A 19,761-nucleotide genomic window follows, 5' to 3' on the forward strand; every position below is an offset into this window, starting at 1 on the left:
CATTAGATAAAAACAAGTGTATGAAGCCTTAAATAAGGAAATGGTTTGTCTCAGCCTAAGAAATAAAATTCTGGCCTTCCATGAACACGGTGACTTTAATCGGATGAGGGTTTCCACTCCCAAGTCTTTTTCCTGACAAAAAAACTTGAGTGAACATGTGCTAGCCCATTTCCCTGACTTGTATGGATCCTTTTCTCTGTGTTCCCTGCAAGTCACTGGGTGGCAAAAAACAAAATCAATCAACACATTTAAATTTAAAAAAATTTTTTTTTTTTTTTTTTAAGAAACAAAAGCAAAGTTAAAGGAAGCACTCGCTAACTTTTTCACCTCTGGCTAGGAAATGTGTAGTAAGAATTCATTTTCACTTTCCTGAAGAAGTTTTCGTTTCAGAAGCTGCTACTTTGGGGGGGGTCTTCAGTAGGTGCAGGTCTAGGGGCCTTTCGTGAGCTCTGTGTCATGGGACTCCAGAGGGTCTGCAGGGTCCCCTCACGGTGCTGTGAAGCGGAGGGCAGTCCTGGACCAGGCAGTGGGTTTAGACAGAAGCCGTGGGTGTGTGCTAAGGTGGGGGAAATCTTCTGTTTCTGAGCTAACTGCTAACTGATGCCACATGTTTGTGTGTGTGTGTTGTTTGTGTTTGTTCCTGGCTAGCTCATCAGAGTGGTAACAAGCTCAATTAAAGTGCAAGGAATCCTGTCCTATGCCTGTGGCATTCTCTTCTATTTGGGGTAAGTTGGGTAAGATGAGCTCTCCCAGTGCTCTCAACCTTTCTGATGCCGTGGCCCTTTCCTACGTTCCTCATGTCGTGGTGACCCCCCAACAACCATAACATTATTCTCGTTGCTACTTCATCACTGTAATTTTGCTACTGTGATGAATCTGGCGACCCTGTGAAAGGGTTGTTCCACCCCCAGCTATACAAACTGGAACGGGCAGGTTTCACATATCTTTGTATATTCAAACCCTAAAACATCCTCACATTCCAGGCAATGAACCGAGCCCTCAGTTGTCCAACGTGACTCACACGTGGGCGCTCCTGTGGCTTCTTTCACTCAGCACCATTGTTCCTGAGATTCTCTGGGGGTGAATATAGCAACAGCTGACTCATTTTGATCGCTTAGTAGTATCTCCACTGTGCTGGCCCATTCACCTGTGAGGGGTCTCTGGGCCATTCCCAGTGTGGGGCTCGGACAAGAAAGTTGCTGGAACATTCCTGTCAAGTCTTCGGGTGGGCCCCACTTTGATTTCCTCTGAAGAACACACTTAGGAGTAGAGTGGCCAGGGCGTAGTGTGGGCGAAGGTTTATTTTTCTTTCCTTGTACATTGTGTGCATCTACCTGTTGAGAATACACACAGCAGAACCCATGCCCGTTGTTCAGCCATTGCTGCATGTATTTCACCTGCTGCATGACGCGTGGCCCTTCACACCCTCTTCTGAGAGTCACGCGTGCGCATACACTCTCTGCCCCCAAGGCTCCTGTTAATGCGACACACGGCAAGGCAGCCGTTCCCCTGCAGTGTCGACTCAGAGATGTGTCAGTGGGTCTGGAAGTTTCTTGTATGCTTTTTCATTCAAGGAAAGGGACATTGAGGTAAAGAGGTGACTGATATGGACCATGCCTCACTGTTCCTTGTTAAATTCACGTTAAAGACAGAAAGGGCTTGCCGTCATCAGGGGCTGCCTGTGTCAAGGGAAGCTGTTAAGAGAGGTTAAGCCCACCCTAATTGCACTGCTACCACCCCTTCGCTTCACGGTGTGTCCTGTAGCACCAGGTGGGTGTGGGCTTGGTTAAATTCTAGTTACATCAAGTAGGAGGCCCTCCTTAGTCATCTTCACGGTTTGTTTTTAGTGTTACTGAAGCCATTTGCGCAAAGCCCTTCTCGCAGAGGATTTTATTCCACTTCTTTTTTCCCCCAAGTTTATGAGCACTGTATTATTTTAAGCCGTGCTCTACAACTCTTTGAAGATGAAAAACCCTTTCAGGAATTTCACTCCTTAAAAATGCGCAGTCTGCCAATGCTGGTTTCACGTTGTTGGGAGACCGTGAACATCTGCTGCAGTCCATCATTTCGTCCAGGTCTAGAAACACGTGTGAAATGCGAGTACATTTGCCAAGTTTAACTCTTTCGCTCACTGACGGCGGGGGCGTTTTCTGTGACTGGCAGGCGCTGGGGTGGGCTCCAGGCCCTGGGGCAGCAGGGGCACATAGGGCACCAGATGCCTTCAAACCACCCGCCTCTTGTTAGCAGCCGAGCCATGCGCTGACGCCTCCCTCCCGTGCGGGGGGACTTCCGGGAGGAAAGCTGGCTGGCAGGCAGGAAGGAGAGGGAATGACCGCAGCTTTGTGTCCGTTTCCGGTTCCAGGTTGATCTCCCTGAAAGTACTGAACAGCATTGTGCTGCTGGGGAAGTCCTGCCAGTATGTGAAGGAGGCCAAAATGGAAGAGAAGCTGTTCAACCCGCCCCCGATGGGCACGCCCGGCCGACCGCCCGGCCAGGCGCAGAGCAGAAGTAAACTGCCTCAAGGTACGTGGGCCATACGCCTGGGGCTGCGTGACCAGCACCTGGCCAGTGCAGGCCCAGCAGAGCAGTCTGGATCGCCATTTGCTCAGCTGCTGGCACGTGACGCGCTGAGCTTCAGATTGCGCCCCATGACCCAGTGATCCACGTTCGCATGTTGTTGAGTCGCATGTCCCCCAGAGGAGCTATACCCTCGCTCTGGGAAGCCGAGGCAGCCAGCTGCCCCTGACTCTGCGACCCCTGTGACCCGTCGCTCCCTGGGGTTTTCAGTGGCTGCTGCCTCAGGACAGAGATGGCCAGGCCTTCCAGGTGCCTTGGGGACACCCCTAGGGACATGCCTGTGTCCTCCTGGTGGCGTTTCTAGGAGGGGATGTGCACTAGCCAGGTGACAGTGAGTGCTGAAGAAGGTCATCCGCCCGGGAGGATGTGAGTGCGCGCAAGTCAGAGTCTACGGGAGGTGCCCCTGACCGGGGCGGAAGGTGGGAGGCCATGGGCCTGGCAGAGGGGCCAGCGCCAACTGGGGTTCCAGGCAGGAGCAGCCTGGTGAGGTGGCCCCTCGGTGGGCCGGGAGCAAGGTGCGCCCACTTGCCCCTCAGGCTAGTGTGCAGCTTTGTGGAAGACAGGCTCCAAAGGGCAGGCCCAAGCTGTGTGGCACACGGGACTGTGAGGGGTCGGCAGAGGGCGGAGCGGGCATCTGTGGCCTGGCAGGGCGTCAGGCGAGAAGTGACCGGCAGAGGCATGTGGGCCCAGCAGGGGGGCCACTGGGCTTGCCTGCCAGGCTTCAGCGTGCAGAGGGGGTGCTTGTGTCAGGGGAGCCCCTTCTGATTGAGGGTGCCTTGTTCCACAGGCCTCGCCTCCGAAGAAACGCTGTCAGCATCAGTCACCAGCCAGCCGCCCCACCCGAAGGAAAACATCGTCCCCCTTCTGGTGACCAGCAACTCTGACCAGTTTCTGACCACTCCAGACGGCGACGACAAGGACATCACGCAGGAAAACCCCGAACTGAAACACAGGTCCTCAAAGAAAGATCTGCTCGAGATAGACAGGTTCACGATCTGTGGGAACCGGATTGACTGAGCCCCGGCCCGCGGGCGTGCCAGCCACTTAGCCCTGGGCAGCAGACACTAGCCACGCCACCGGGCGCTAAAATATTTATTTAAAAACTTAAATTATTCACAGCGAGCAAATACTAGGCTCTTTCTTCCAGCAGTGCAGTCGGGGTGAGGGCCCCAACTTCAGCTCCTGGGGAGAGGTGGCGGGTTGTGAAGACGCCCCCACTGGCCATGCAGCAGGATGCTTCCAGGAGCAGCACCGCATTCTGGAAACGGCTAGTGCGCCCCGGGGCCGCTTCAGTATCGTGACTCACCTGGAAAACTGTGAAGCTCCACCGTCCCAGGCTCACACCACGTCCACACACGATTTCAGACCTTCCTCCATCTGCCAGAGCAGTAACCTATCATTAGACTTGCAGGAAAGGCCTGCCCACCACCCTAATCCTCTGAAGGTGTATCCGAGCTCCTCAGAATAAAAGGCTACCTTAACTAAGACGCGAGGCACAGTAACTTTGTCTGGAAAAATGAAACCTAAGCCATGTTGTTCAATTTGTAATGGAAAAAAGCTACAGTTGACGAAGGGTGTGCAGCCCTGAGGAAATGTGGACTCTTGCCATCCAGCGCCAAGCTGTATGGGCGGGGTGTGGGGCCCTCCCGGGAAGCTCGGGGTGAGATAAGGGGTGATGCGAGCAGCAGCGCAGGGCTAACTGGTCTCGCTGAGGATTCGGTGCTTCACACGTTGCTAACTGAGAAAAGAGTTTGAATGGACCGGGAAATTGTAAATGTCCAAAACCCAGAGGTGCCCGCTTCATCCGGGTTTTCTAAGTAGCCATTTAAGAGTGGCTCAGGGAGCGCACTGTTGCTCCGGCTTTATCAGGTCAGGCGGCTTTCGCTGTGGGTGCGTATGGTGGTGGTGCCCGTGCCCTGGGGAGCTCTGCAGGGAGGGGGCAGTCTGGTGAGAGAGAAGGCCCGTGTAGGTGACTGGATTGTGCCCGTGCCTGGGCTGGGGCCTGTCTGGGGAGAGTGCCAGGGGGAGGGGAGAAGGGGGCAGTAATATATACAAGGAGCAGGGTCTCTATAGGGAGTGACTGTTTGATCTATGCCTGGGCTGGGGTCTGTCTGGGGAGAGTGCCAGGGGGAGGGGTCTGTATGGGGAGAGTAGGGTATGAGTCTGCCCGCTGGGGAAGACGTGCCCGTGCCAAGGGTGGGTTTGTGTAGGGCGTGTACGGGGTGTGTATGGGGAGAGAGAGTGGGTGGTGTCTCTGGGAACAGGGACCCGGGGTGTGTCTGCCAGCGTCGGATGTAATGTGGGAGGAGGTCTGTGTGGGTGACTGGGGCGTGGAGTCTGTATGAGGAGTGTGGCTGGAGTGGGCTGCGTGTGCCTGGGACAGAATCTGGGTTCAGGTGCCAGGGTGTGCATGCTGGGAGAAGTGACTGCGCTGAGAGAACATGCTGTGACGGAGGTCAGTGGGAGCAGGGAAGGGTGTGGGTGTGGGTGTGGGCAGCCACAAGGGACCACGATCCAGGTTCCATCTCGGCTTCGTGGCTGACTGTGGCCTCCTGAAAGGACAGGTTCTTTGCCAGCATGTTGTACTTGAGACTCCTCTCTGCCTTTTGTAAGCAGCTAAAAGCTGTGTGTTCAGAACAGTCCCGAAGATGATGCTTCTGTGAACGGTTGTGATTGAGAAGCCCAGCCCATGTGCAGATGTCTCGGGCACACTTTCACTTCCATTAGTGAAGCCCAAGGTGAACTTGAGACCATCTGCCCGTTTCCTGGGTGACAGAGAAAGCGGCCTTCGGCACGTGTTGCTTTGAAATACAAGAAGTGAATTTAACCATTTGGCGTTGTGCTCTGCTGGGGTCAGAGAGGAAATTGTACACAACTGCTTTTGTGAGAGCAGAATGTATTTTCAGTTAAAAATGAAAAGACGTTTATTTTCATGGCTTTGTTACGTGTGTCAATGGAACCTGCTGTTGGGATTGTTATTCTCGCCTCCCCCTCCTCTCTCATCAGTTAGGAGATCCGTGAGCAGGAAGAAGCTGGAGACACCTCGGCCCAGCCTTGCACTCCCGAGGAGTGCGGGCAGACAGTGTCTGTCTTTCCGGTCAGCTGGGATCCTTTGTGTCTGGGCTTTCACTGGGAAGACATGCACCTCCTCTGTAGATGCTGTGAGGCGCCCGGATAATGGTCGTTTTCTCTGTTACAGTGGCGTTCCCTACTAATTTTCTAAGTGCATCTTGTGTGAAAACTCAATAAATTCAATTTTGTAATCTTTTTTAAAAAGGTCATTGGATTTCTTTTGCTAATGCTTCCCGTGACGTGGGACAGTCTTACCCACGCGTCGGTCAGACTCGACTTCTCCATTTTAAGAGACAGGGTTTTCTGGGGCTCCTGCTTCCCCGGACCTTCGTGGTGCAAAGCGCCTCATCTTGTCTTCCAAAAGGTTGTGTGGGCTCAGACGATAGAATGCTGGGAAACCCCGTCAGCAGAGGAAGTTTCTTGCATTCTCAACAGTGGTGCTGGGGGCCAGGCACTGGACGGCGGAAGAAAGAGGAGGCTGCCCGCTGCTACTGACAGTCACACACCTGCATCTTACAGCCCCTGCTAAGCTCACGCCATCCTTGGTGGCCCAGCAAATCGACGTGGACCACGACAGGTCACACCCGCACTCATTTACCACCCAGATAGAGAGCACGGGTCATTCATGGGCTCAGCGAACCTTAGCAGTGGCGCTGGCCAACATTTAGACTTAATGTTCCGTGGATGTAAACATGAACCCTGATAGAGCAACAGTTCGGTGCCTCGCTGCTCCCCCAAAAGTTTGCAGTTAAAACTCCCACAGTTCCTGAGAGATGACGGTGTCGGAGACCCGACTGGGAGGACACTTGGGGTCACTGTGAGGCTAACTCCATCCAGCAGCTCCTAACCACCGCCACCGTATAAAAGGGAAAGAAACGCGTCTTAATTAGACCCACAAAATACAACTCCTGGCAGTTCAGCAGAGGAGGAATGGCATCTCCAAAATAATTAAAACCACTGTTTCAACATCATCCATGTATTCTCTCGATAAAAATTTACCTATCCCTCCCCGTGTTGGTTTCCAAGACTCTTCTAGATGCTGGGATTGGCACTGAGCAAGCTCAAGTCCCATCTCTCCTGAGAAAGGAGATCCACCATTAGGCAGAAAAATCTTTTCTGCTGGTGATAAGTTATATGATGGCCACGTGATCTCAAAGGTGTGTGTAAGTTTTGAAATACAGTCCTTTGACATTTCTGTCAATTAAGGTTTGGTTTTGTGGTGTTCCGATTGGATTTGCTTAAAATAATCATTCAGCAGTTGGACAGTTCTTCTGCAGGATATAATATAAGGAAGTCGTTTCTCCTTAGATGGTGCACACTGCTAGTGGGTTATCCAGCAGACTCCGTTCTCCTGTCCCAGGGGGATTGGAGGGGAGCTGAGCCGACACTGTAGGGCAGGGTGAGTTTCCGAGACTGTGCCTCTAGAACACTCCTTGCTGCTTAAAAACCAAGAGCCCAGCCAGAGGCTCCTAAGAAGAGTTCAACTCTCGCGCTCTGATCGTGCTACCAGAAAGGACCAGTCCCTGGAGAAGGATATACCATGATCAGGAAAGTAGTGGTTAGGGGCCTTCAACGCCGTTCCTGTGTGAAACATGGTGTCGCCCAGTGGCTGTTGCTATGCCGCAGTTCGTTCTGGAAGTGCCAGAGACATCAAGGATGCTCGAGAGGGTGTGGGTTTAGTCTGATTCTGACGAATGTGCACAGTTGCAGGGAGGGAGCTGCTGAAGCAAACACTGGCGTTCTGTGGAGAAGAGTGCTTATCAGGAGCAGCTCACACCCGCAGCACTGAACAAAAGGCATGCTTGTTCTAAATGGCGATTTGACAAGAGATACGGGAGATGTGCTGGCCATCTAGTGGAAGGCATGTCCTTGTATGCGCAGTATTACAGAGCTGGGTATGAGGTCGTTTGGTATTGCAGGCAGGAACATGCATCCCGCTTCTAAAATCAGCTGCCTTTGTGGCAGATGGGAATGTCTTGAAAGCGCCCGTGGCACCTTTTTTTAAAGGGACCAGATCCAGAATTACAGGTCACACAAAGTGAGCAGTGGGTCACTTTCTTGCGTGAATTTGGAAACAGTTTTCACTGAACACACTCATCTCAGATGAGCCCTGGTAGTGTAGTGGCCATTTCTTGCGCAGCTAATTGCAAGGTCAGTGGTTAGAATCCACCAGCCGCTCCATGGGAGCAAGACCAGGCTTTCTACTCCCGTAGAGTCTCAGGAACTCACAGGACAATTCTACCCTGTTCTGTGTGTTGGCAATGACGACTCAATGGCGGTGAGTCTGGGTTTTGATATTTAAGGTCTACACAAGACCTTTTGAAAGTGTCGAAAAATTAAGATGTCACCTTGAGGACTAAATCATATCTGACCCAATTCATGGTATCTTCAGTCACCTCATGTGTGTGGGAATTGGATGCTAAATCAGGAAGAACAAGGAATAGTCGATGCATTTGAATGACGGTGCTGGAGAAGAATATTGAAAGTACCACTGACTGCCAAAAGAACCACTCTATCTTGGAAGAAGTACAGCCTTGCTCCCTAGAAGATGGGTGGCAAGACTTTGTCTCGGGTACTTTGGGCATGTTACCACTTGAGACTAGCCCTTGGAAAAGAACCTCATGCTTGGTGAAGCAGAAGGACCGTGGAAAAGAGGATGACCCTGGACACGAGGATGGGTTGACACAGTGGCTGCAACAGTGAGTTCGAGGACAACACGAGGGAGGGGGTTGCAGGACCTGGCGGTGTTTTGTCCTGTTGTCTTTGGGGACGCAAGGAGCAGGGACTGATGCGACAGCACCTGAAGAAGGTAAGTAAGAGGGGAGATGAGAGATGGCTGTCATGCCTGAAGCATGACTTGATTGAGCAGCTTCAAGTGGGACACCTGCCTGTCACCCTCAGTTCCTTTCCTTGCACTGCTCCAATAGGAACGCCACATATTCCCAGCTAAAAGAACAACCTGTTCTCCCAGTTCAGGCGGCTGGAAGTCTGAAGCTAGAGTGTGAGTCTGGGTCCTGGGGTCATTTTCTTTGTCACCTACTTCCTGTTGCCATTGGATCGATTCTAAGTCAGCATGACCTTTTGAGTCCGGTATGATAGAGCCACCCCATGGAGTTTCCGACATCGTAGCTCTTTCTGGAAAGCCTGTCACTGCTTTCTCCTGCAAAGCAGCTGGTGGATCCAAACTGCCTGCCTTAACCAGTGTACCACCAGGGCTCAATGGCTGGTAGCCAGTAATCAACCCTGAGAGCAGTCAGACCTGAAGATGCAGCTCACTTTGTCCTCAGCCTGTTTTCTGCTGGCCAGCTTGCCTCTCTGATCTCTTCATAACTCAGAAGGGATTATCAAGTGCGATATCATTAACATTGCAAAGAAGATCCTATTTCCCAACAGGATCACATCCACAGGTATAAAAATGCCACAATAACTACCATTGAGTCCATTCCAACTCATATCTACCCTGTAGGACATGGCGAAACTCTTCCCTTTTGGCAGGAGCAGAAAGCATCTTTCTCCCAGAGATGCAGCTCATGGGTTTGAACTGCTGACCTTGTGGTTAGCAGCCTGTCATGTAACCCACTACTCCATCAAAGCCCCATTCCAGGGCTCAGACTCCAACACATCTTGTGAAGGGACCCGATTTAACCATGACACTGTGCAAAGTGCAGAAATGAATAAGCTAAGGCCTATGCATGCAGAGCTTGTCCAGGGTCCAGTGGGGGACAACAGGGTTAAACTGGCCCAGTGGTCAGAGTCCTAAGTAATGACCATGACCCTCCATCTACCCACTGTATTTGTCTGTATATAAAAAGGGATTCCTGTCAAGACCTGGCTCACACAGTTGTAAAAGTGGGTAAGCCCACTCAAGTTCATGACCGTGGGTCAGATGTAAGCTGGGGACTTCTGACTCCTAGCTGCAGGAGCTGATGAACAGGGATGAGAAAGATGAGGCAGGAAGACCACAGGCTGGTGGGTGCAGAGCTGAATGGACCCAAAGTTGGCGGTCTGCTGATGGTTCCTGGGACCGGAAGACACTATGATAGGAGGTCGATGCACCTGATGCAGGATCCAGACCCAGCAGAAGTGAGCTTCCTTCCTCCGATGTCAATCTGTGCTCAGAGTGAACCATACTCCAAATGGATCCTCCCGTCTATTGCATCATGCTTGTGACCACATCAAAGTGGTACTCCACCCTATTTTCTGGACTAACAGGTAACATGGTAAATGGAGAAAAGATTGAAACTGTCAAGGATTTTGTTTTGCTTAAAACTGCATCATGGAAGCATCAGTCAAGAGATCAAAAGATGCCGTGCATTTGGTAAATCTGCACAACTCTAACGTGTTAAAAAGCAGGGAGGATTAAGGTGCGCCTGACTCAAGCCATGGTCTTTTCAATTGCCTTAAGCATATGAAAGTTGGACATTGAATAAGGAAGACTGAAGAAGAACCGATGCTTTTGAGTTACGGTGCTGGAGAAGGATATGCAAAGTACTGTGGACTGCCAAAAACAAACACAGCTGTCTTGGAAGAAGTAAAGCCAGCATGCTCCTTCAAGACAAGGAGGGAGGGACGTCAGCTCATGTATTGGGGAAAGACTAGGCCTGAAAGAAGGACATTGTACTTGGTAAAGTGGAGGGGCAGTCAAAAAGAGGAAGGCCCTCAAGTAGACGGGCTGACACCATGGCTGTGACAGTGGACTCCAGTGTAGAAGCAACTCCGAGATGTCCAAGAGCAGGGGAGTTCCCTTCTGTTGTCCTTAGGGCCACTACGAATCGGAACCGACTAGATGGTGTCTGAGGAACCGCCACCACCACACCCCTGCTGGGCTGCTGCACAGTAGAGCCCATCGTGGGGTGGACCGCACTGTGAGAAAGCACCTCGGGGCAGAGTCCTGGCCCAGCCTACTGGACATAAAACCGCCCTCTCACGCCTGGTGACGAGGACATGCCCTGTGCTGGTCCCCAGCTCTCCTGCCAGGCTGCCTCCATTCCCCTTCTTATCCATCTAGTCACCATTTTTTGTCCCAAAGCCACTCACACAGACATCCTCTAGAACTGGCTCCTGAGTTGCCTCACCTGCTCCGTCCCACGGGACATTCACCGTGGATCCTGGAGGAGAGAGTGGGAATTGGGGGGGTACAAGAGGCACGAAGAATGAGGACAAGACAATATCCCGATCAAGTCCTGTTTTAATGAACAAAGAGTCACAGCTTATAACGACCAGCGGGGGGGGGGGGGGGGAGCCTCAGCCGCACATGCAGATTAGGCTACCTTGGCAACAGGCCAATCAGGGAGTTCAGGGGAGCGTGCCCTGCCCGTGAGTCAGTAAGGGCTTACAGTCTTCAATTAGGTACGCAGAGGAGTGGCATGTACATGCAAATCAAGCATAGGGGAGGACGATCTTTTGCCCAATCAAGGGGATGCAGGACACGGGTGCTTATCTAAAGAGCATCACCCCTTGTTTGCTCAAGCTTTACAGCTGCAGTGCTCTGTCACGTAGGCTGGGGTAGAAGAATGCCCAGAGCTCAGGCTAATAAATTCCAAGTAAGGACCGGGCCTCACAGCTCCAGGCAAGTCCTAATAAATTCCAAGTAATGGCCGGGCCTCATGGCTCCGGACATTCACCCACCAAATATTTCTGGTGCCGTGTGCGTGGTAACACGTACACCCACGCACCTTTCCCTCCATGTGCAGGTCAAGGACACGGAGCATGTTCTGTGTGTGCTGTCACCCCACTCGCTCTTGCTACCCTTATGGCCTCATGGCCATTACCCTAGGTGCTCTGTCCCCTCAACCACTTTTTTGTTTAGAGTTGCTGTTGTCGGTTTAGGAGCCCCCGGTGTCGTCGTGAGTTATGCATCGAGGTGCCAACCACAAGGTTAGCAGTTTGAACCCACCAGCTGCTCTGCAGGAGAAGCATGAGGCTTTCGGTTCCAGTAAAGACTAACAACACCAGAAACCCACAGAGGCAGTTCCAACCTGTCCAGGGGACTTCTGGGTGTCAGATTGGACTCGATGGCTGGGAATTTGGTTGCAGATTGCATATCGGTCTCTTAAACAGCAAACAGCTCAATGCAAACATTCCTTCTTCACTGAGCTGAAATCGTTGTCTAATTTGAAGATGATTTTATGGGATTATCTCAGATCAAGGCTTGAAGATTGATTTGCTCCGGGCAATAGATTTGGGGCTTGCCCCCCTCCTCCCCACAATGGTTTCAGCAAGTCTGATTTCCAGAAGGATTTGAAATTCTCCACGTCTTGCCAATCTTGGGTCAAGGTGCACGTTCCCTTGATAAGCATCCACCGGCCACCTCTGCAGGCTGGGGAGGGGGACTAGGCTCTAGTGCTAGATAGGTGGACTGGCAGCACTGCTGAGGACATGACCCACCTCCAACAGCTTCCTCTCATGGAGCGACTGAGGGGGTTGAACTGCTGACCTTTCGATTAGCAATCCAAGACTTAGTCACTGTGCCACCAGGACTTCTCTGCTGCGGAGGGAAAAAGCAATCTGGGTGTCTGTTGATGCTGGGGATAAAGGACTGGGGGGCCCTCTTGTCCTCAGATGGGCAAGCATACAGCTGGCCCTGCCGGGACCTGGAACATGGTATGGTCATCGAGCCTTACTCTTTCAACGAGCCCACAGAGTGCGGAAAAACCAACTCCTGTCCGATCGTGTCTTACTGGATGCCATGTGATGAACAGCTTCCAGCAGGCTACCCTTCCAGAATATTCCCAGACTCAACTGCATGTGGGCCTTCAGGAGCGGAAGTGGAGTGGGGGAAGCACATAGCCGCCCCTCCCCCAGCTGCAGGAAAGGGACCTTGGCTCTCACGTGGTGGGAACTGGAAACAGGAAGATGCTGTCAGAATGAAATAGAATAGACCAAATGGATTTCAGGGCCCATCCATTGCTCGTTGCCAAGCCCAGCAGGAAAGAAGGGGCTCTATCTCCTTGCTGTCCCAGGGGTCTCGAGAGCCCTGAGGACCCCTCCTTCCATGGTAGCAGACCGCCTGGTTCTGTAACCCGGGAGAATTCTAAAAAAGGTGTAGATTCAGACTCCGCTCACGAAGTTCCTTGCCTCTCTGTGCCCCTGACAAACCAGTGGGAACTCTAGCCAGCAGCACTGTCATTGCTTCCGCGCCACTGCCCATTCACGGCGCCCATAGGGCAGGCAGGACTGCCCTTGTGCATTTCTCACACTGACTTTTGTTTTTTAATTTATTTTTATTTATTTATTTTAAAAAATACTTTTATTGGGGGGCTCTTACATCTCTTATCACAATCCATACATTTCCCCAGTGTGGCAAACACATTTGCACATATGCTGCCATCATTTTTTTCTGTTTTTTTTATTAATCATTTTATTAGAGGCTCATACAACTCTTATCACAATCCATACACGCATCAATTGTGTAAAGCACATTTGTACATTCATTGCCCTCATCATTCTCAAAACATTTGCTCTCCACCTAAGCCCCTGGCATCAGGTTCTCATTTTCCCCTTCCCTCCCCGCTTCCCCCTCCCTCATTTCTGAGACTTAATGGGAGTAGAAAGCCCTAGCTTTCTCCTATAGGGTGCCTGGTGGGTTTGAACCGACTGTGGATCCGCAACCCAACTCATGACCACTAAGGCAGCAATAATGGAAAAGCCAGCTTAATTAAGCATCTACTAGATGCCATGACCCAAGGTCCTTTAACATGCATGACCTGTGTTCTGCACGGATGCTCCCAGCCAAGCCCCCCTTGCTCAGAGGAAAACCCTGAGGCGTAGGGAGTTCTTTTCTCAGCAAAACCACCGACCTAAACCCACACCCGCTGCTATTGAGTTGATCCCAACTCCTCGTGACCACCCAGAGCAGTGGTTCTCAGCCTTCCTAATGCAGTGGTGAGCCCCACCCTCAACCATAAAATGATTTTCGTTGCTACTTTATAACTGTCATTTTGCTACTGTTACGAATTGGGCAACCCCTGTGAAAGGGTCATTTGACCTCAAAGGGGTCATGACCCACAGGTTGGGAACAGCTGACCTATAGTGTTTCTGAGCCTGGAAGTCTTTACGGGATCAGACAGCCTCATTTTTCTCCCTCAGAGCTGCTGGTGGGTTTGAACCACCAACCAGTGAGTAGCAGCCCAGCACAGAACCCACAGCACCGCTGGGGCACCTTAGACGCTAACAGAGCCATGATTTAAACCAAGTCTGTCCCATCACAGAGTCCAAGCCCTTCAAAGCTCTCTGCCCTGGAGATCGGCCCCAAATGGGTTTCTGAAAGGAAATCTGTTTCTACTGAAAGCAGGCACACTTCAGTGTCCGTGGCCGCCGCCGGCTTCCAGACTCTCCTGTAATCCGATTCCCCAGACTGGCTTTGCTGGGTGCTATTTTAGAAACTGGATTATGACTGGATTGTTTTGGTAATCCGGCCTCTTGGAGAATTGCTGTTTTCCTCCTGGAGGCGAGCCCCAGCAGGGACAAAGCACCGAGAGAGGGAGAAATGACCCAGAGCTGTGCCCTGCAACATGGGTTTATTGGGACTTGCGTCCAGTGAAAAAGAGGAAGACCCTAGAAAGATGAATTGACACAGTGGCGGCAACGATGGCCTCAAACCTCACAAGAATCGTGAGGATGGCGCCAGACCAGAGGGCGTAATTTGGGGTGTAGTAGGGTCACTATGAACCGGGACTGCCTGCACTGTCCTAAGCAAGACCTTCCAGCCTGTGGCATGGTGTGAACTTGTGTCCCCACACACCCCCGCTAAAAAAATATGTCATGGAATTCTGCCCCTTATACTTGGCAGCACTGTCGGCTAAGTGTCGGGCTACTAAGGGCAAGGTTGGTGGTGCCAGCCCACCAGCTGCTCCTGGGGAGAAAAACAGTCTACTCTTGTCAACTTTCCAGCCTCCCTGGGAGTCAGCAACGACTCGGTGGCAGTGGGTTTGGTTTGGGGCTTTGATGTATGTAAAAGGAACCAGTGCTGTAGGTTAGGTGTTGGACCGTAAACCTCAAGGTCAGCAGTTCAAACCCACCCACTTCTCCCTGGGAGGAAGAGGAGCTCTGGCCAAGATTCACAGCCTTAGACGTCCTAGAGGGTTGCCATGAGTTGGAATCAGCCCGATGTCAGTAAGGTTGGTTTCTTGGTTTTGTTTATAGTTGTATCATAGAGCCTGGCTAGCACATGGTTAAATGCCCCCCTGTTAACCAAAAGATCCACAGTTCAAAGCCACCTTCCACTCTGTGGGAGAAGAGTGTGGAATTGACTCAATAGCAGTGGGTTTAGTCTACACTTTGGGAAAGTCCTGAGAAGACACAAATGATACTTCCGCTGCCTTCAAGGTTGATAGCCTCAGAACCCCTCACGGCGTCGCTGTGAGTCGGACTTGACTTTATGGCAGTGCTTATTGTCATTTGTTTGGCCTTGGGGTGCTAATCTTGAGCTTGGTGCTGGGAACCCACCAGTGGTGCTGAGGAAGCAAGGCCTGGTGGTCTGCTTCTACAAAGATGGCAGCCAAGAATGCCCATGGAACAGTTCTTATTGTAAGGAGTTGGGCCTGGCCCCAAAGCCCCCAGGTTTGGTTGGAGAATTGCAGACGACAGAGACTCTCCTGAAGACACTGGAGAAGCAGGTGTCATGTGAGGACAAACCGAGGAATGCCCAGCACCACTGTGATGCCTAGAGTGTAGGTAGGACCAGTGTCCAACCTATCAATCAGGTCGCTGCCTGATGACACCTCACTGGGGGTGTGGCCTTTGGGATGAGTGAGTGAGAGAGAAAGAGAGAGAGAGAGAGACCGACCGAGCAGAATTCCCTTGCTCTTTCTCCTGCTGGAGCTGGACCCTGTGTCTTATTCATGGATCTCCCATTGTGTTGCCTGCTGGCCCCAAGAGCCATCAACTGAATGCCAACTCTTTTCAGGAAATATATATATACTGCCCACCCACCCCCACCCCCGACAGTGTTTTAAAAATCTAGAATGTTTGTGCTCTAGCCTGTAATTCAAGATCTAAGGAGCCCTGGTGTGGCATAGTGCGTTGCACGTTGGGCTTCTAACCACAAGGCTGCTCTTGCTACTCTTGCAAGAGTTACAGTCTTGGAAACGCCCAGGGCCAGTTCCAGACTGTCTTACAGGGTCACGATGAGTGGACATCAACTTAATGGCAATAAGTTACCTCCCTTTGCAGCCCCTCCTGGATCGTTCCAGCACCCCACTCTGGGAATCACTGATCATAGGATAAGGGGATACATCCTGGCTTAAAACCAGGACAGGTGTGCATCAGGGTGGGAAGCCTTTCACTGTAGGTATTCTGTCTGCCTGCTGAGCACATAACCTGAGAGGCTGGACCATATGCAGAGCTACCTAGGATTGGAGGGAGATGACATCACCTTTTGTTCTCAAATAGCGCCCCTGTTAGGGAACCACTGGAGGCGATGGGGAAGAGCAGGGACTTGGAAGCAGAAAGACCCACGCCTGACTCTCGGCGTCAAGGAAGCTGCCACACTTGCCGGCCTCGCCAGACCGCTAACCAGCCGCCATCGCGTGGATTCCAACTCGTGTGCACCGCGGTGGAAATGTGCTCCGTGGGGGCCGCAAAGGCTGCTTTTCCAGACGTTGATCGCCAGGGCTTACTTCCAAGGCACCCAGGGGTGGAGTCAAACCTCCAGCCTTTCTGTTAGCTGTGAACCTTTTGAACTACCCAGGGATGGACACACACACACACACATCCCCCGCAACCCCTCCCTGGTGAAGCCTCACAGCCTGTGTTAAAGATAGGATGCAGGGAGGAAGTCGGCCCCGCTCATCAGAGAAGCTGAACCTTCCCAGACTGCTCTCAGCAGCAGCTGGCAGCTCTGATCCACACTGGCTAGTCGTAGTTCCTCTGGCGCCCCTGGGCTGCACTTGGGGCTTGGGAAGTGGGGCACAGCGCCTGCTGATTGGTGTAGAAGAGTCTGGAGGCTGTATGTAGCCTATTGGAAGAAGCACAGCCAACCTGCTCCCTAAAGCTAGGTGGCAAGGCTTTGTTCCACATACGTCGGATTATCACTGGGGGGCGCCGTTCCCCAGCCAAGACGATAAAGAAGGACTCTTTCCTACAGCTGATCAAGAGCATGTTTCCACAGGAGCAATGGTTTATTAAAGAGGCAGCGGCAAGTTAGTGGAGGCGAGGGGGACTCTGACTTGCTACCCTCGCCTCCCTGAAGTGAAGGGGCTTACAGGGTATGTTCAGTTCCCATGCTACATCATTAAGCATTATACTGCTATCCCCAAGGCCAGCAGTTTGAAACCACCTTGGCAGAGAGAGGCTTTCTACTCCCATAAAGAGTTGCTGTCTCTGAAACCCATACGGGCAGTTCTAGTCTGTCCTATAGGGTACCTATGAGTCGGAATCGATTCGATGGCTGAGTTTGTTTGGCTTTTTTGGAAGGGCCTCCTACATGGTCATTAAAATTGAGGGAGTAAGGCGGGGGGGTGTTGTTAGGGTTTGCCCTGAACCGTGGTGGTCTGGTGCGTTACATATTGGATTGCTAACCACCAGGTCGACAATGCGATGGTGGCCAACAGTTGGAAACTACCAGCCACTGCTCAGCAGAAAGGCGAGGCTTTCTATGCCCAGCAGAGTGATGGTCTCAGAAACGCACAGGGCAGCTCTCCTGTCCCACAGGGTCCGTGGCAGTGGGAATCAGTTCGAGGCAGCCAGCTTCAGTTAGGCTGGGCTATGCTAATGGGACGTGGGAGCAATTGTTCTCCAAGGTGGATTCCACTAGAGGCTTCTGGGAGGCGTTGGCAAGATTTATTATGGGATGGTGTATCAGGACACCCTCATGGGGGGAGGGTATCTTACTGTCAGGGTGGCAGGGCCAGAACAGGTCCTTTCTAAAAGACATCTTTCAAAGAAGAGTTTTCTATTTTTAGCACCCCAGTGGGTGAGGGTGGTGGAGAGCAAGACTGTGGGTCTATCTGGCTGGAGCATCTGCTCTGTTCAGGCATGGGGGTCCCTCTTGGTCCAAGCTCCCGTAGAAGAATCTCTCCTCTGTGCTTTCTGGTTTTCTACTTTTTATTTTTATGGGTTGGTTCTTTGAGGAGGTTTCTCCGGGGACCCACCCTTCCCCTGTCTCAGGACATGTTGTCAGGAGAGTCTAGCCCCGGAAAAGCTATTGTGCTGGCTAACGGCGAGGCGCAGCCCAAAGAGGGAGACCTCCATCCAGACACCGTGGCTGCAGCAGAAGGCTCAGACATAAGAATGGTGGAGAGGAAGGCTTGGAACCAGGCAGCGTTTCCTTCTGTCGTACATGGGGTCGCTCAGAGTCAGAAACGACTCAACGGCGCCCCACAACACCGTCGGCTTTCAAAAATGTCCACAAAGATCACACTAGTGAATATAACAAAGCCCAGGGCATGCCGGCAAACATAATGGAAAAAAGCTTCCTTGTCTTTTAACTTTGTATGCAGATGTGGGTGAAATTGAGCCAAACACACCCGTTTTTCATTCAATAGTTCCTCCAGTTTCCCTTCATGTCACGAGTATTGGTCCTCACCCCATTTCCTTCCTGTGGTCTCATTTCCAGAAATGTGATATCCGTTCCCATTCCTTCCTGTCTCCCGAATTCCATCCCTGGGCTGCCCTCGGCACCGCCAGTGGGCCATCGTTCTAAGTTCACCTTCCTGGTGGGTGTTCTGTTCCCCTTTCCCACCTGTCTGTTGTCAGGTATCCGCTCCTGTAAAGATTTACAGCCTCACAAACCCCAAATGCTCTCGATGAGCCATGAACCCTATAACTGGCTTGGGGGGCTAGTTTGATTAGCTGAAGCAGAGCCCCCAAAGGGTGAAAAGTTTATTCTGATCATCGGGAAGGTTTTCCTTCCTGTTTACATGTTTCAATGTGGGCCCTAACATACTAAATTCATGTCAAATCCTGGAAAGCACTGTGTGCCTCAGTTCCAAGCACATCAGACCTGGGATGGAATGCCATGAGCTGACAGGCCGGCGAGCCACGCTCAGGCCTCGGGTGGGCAGGTGTGAGCACGGGAGGGCGAGATGGGGCAGCGGGAGTGGGGGTGAGAAGCCAGGCCATCCCCAGGCATCAAGCACCAGCGTTGCTAAGTGCTGGGAGCTCTGTGGAGGTCATCCTGGGGGGAATGTGGCTTGAGAAGACTTTCTTCCAGTGCTCTTCCTTCGGGGCTTTCCAGTCTCCAACCACAGGCTGGACAATCTCAGAACAATCCACCCAGCCCCTTGCTGAGTAGTAGCGATTCCCCTGAATTCTTCTCCTCATGATGGATCCTGTTTCCTAACGCCGAGACAGAGTTACCACAATAGGTAAGGCTCTGCCGTCAACAATCTGGCCTTTGGGCCCTGGGTCCTGAGGGCAGGTGGGTGGGATCAGCTGGGGGTCCCATGCTGCCTAGGCCTCATGACAGGCATGGCCACATGGTGAGGCCAGGGAAGGCCTGGAAGGAGGTTCCTGGGTGGACAGAACAAACAGCTGCGCTCTCAGGAGGGTGTGTCCCTGGCCTTTCTGTGAACGTGTGGAAGCACTTCAGAGATTAAGAAAGCAGGGGTGAATTTCAAAGGTCCCCTTTTCTGACTTTCAAGAGCCATTGAGGATGAACTTCCAAAATGGCGGCCCTGAGATCATCTTTAGCCTTAAATGACTTTATCCCCTGTCATCTTCTTGAAGCTAAACACTAATTGCAATAATGTAGCCTGTCTAGAAAGAGTGTGTGTACTGAGCATTGTGGTCTTTTTAAACAGGAAATGAGATCAGTTTGACCACATGCTCTGGGCTTGTGCTCAGAAATCAGGACAGGGAGGGAAAGATGTATACGGTGACCATGGGGGTGCAGAATGGCGAAGAGGGCCGTCGCATGGTGGAGTTTTCCATCAGGGTCATGAAGTCAAATGTGCATCCATCGTTCAATAGAAAATGAGGCGCTCTGTAAACTTTCCACCAAATTGCAGTACTTTCCAAACTCCCTGTCATCGAGTCGATGCCGACCCACAGGGACCGTGTAGGACAGGGGTTTCCGACACTGTTTGGTCACCACTTGTCTGTCAGTGTGTCATACTGGGGTGGCTTGCATGTTGCTATAATGCTGGAGCTATTTCACGAATATTTAAAAAG

At 51.9% G+C, this 19,761-nt stretch overlaps 1 protein-coding gene across 1 annotated transcript in view; it reads left to right on the forward strand.

Moving 5' to 3' along the window:
* TAPT1 (transmembrane anterior posterior transformation 1) overlaps window positions 1–4,610 on the forward strand; it is a 65,725-nt gene extending 61,115 nt beyond the window's left edge. Inside the window, exons 12-14 of the mRNA XM_075544509.1 lie at window positions 649–725; window positions 2,363–2,523; window positions 3,365–4,610. Of these exons, the coding sequence (XP_075400624.1) occupies window positions 649–725; window positions 2,363–2,523; window positions 3,365–3,594 (468 nt within the window). The 3' untranslated portion in view covers window positions 3,595–4,610. The remainder of the gene's footprint in view (window positions 1–648; window positions 726–2,362; window positions 2,524–3,364) is intronic.
* Window positions 4,611–19,761: the final 15,151 nt, after the last annotated feature.

This window comes from Tenrec ecaudatus, chromosome 3 (genome assembly GCF_050624435.1).
Source record: "Tenrec ecaudatus isolate mTenEca1 chromosome 3, mTenEca1.hap1, whole genome shotgun sequence".
Classification (NCBI taxonomy): domain Eukaryota; kingdom Metazoa; phylum Chordata; class Mammalia; order Afrosoricida; family Tenrecidae; genus Tenrec; species Tenrec ecaudatus.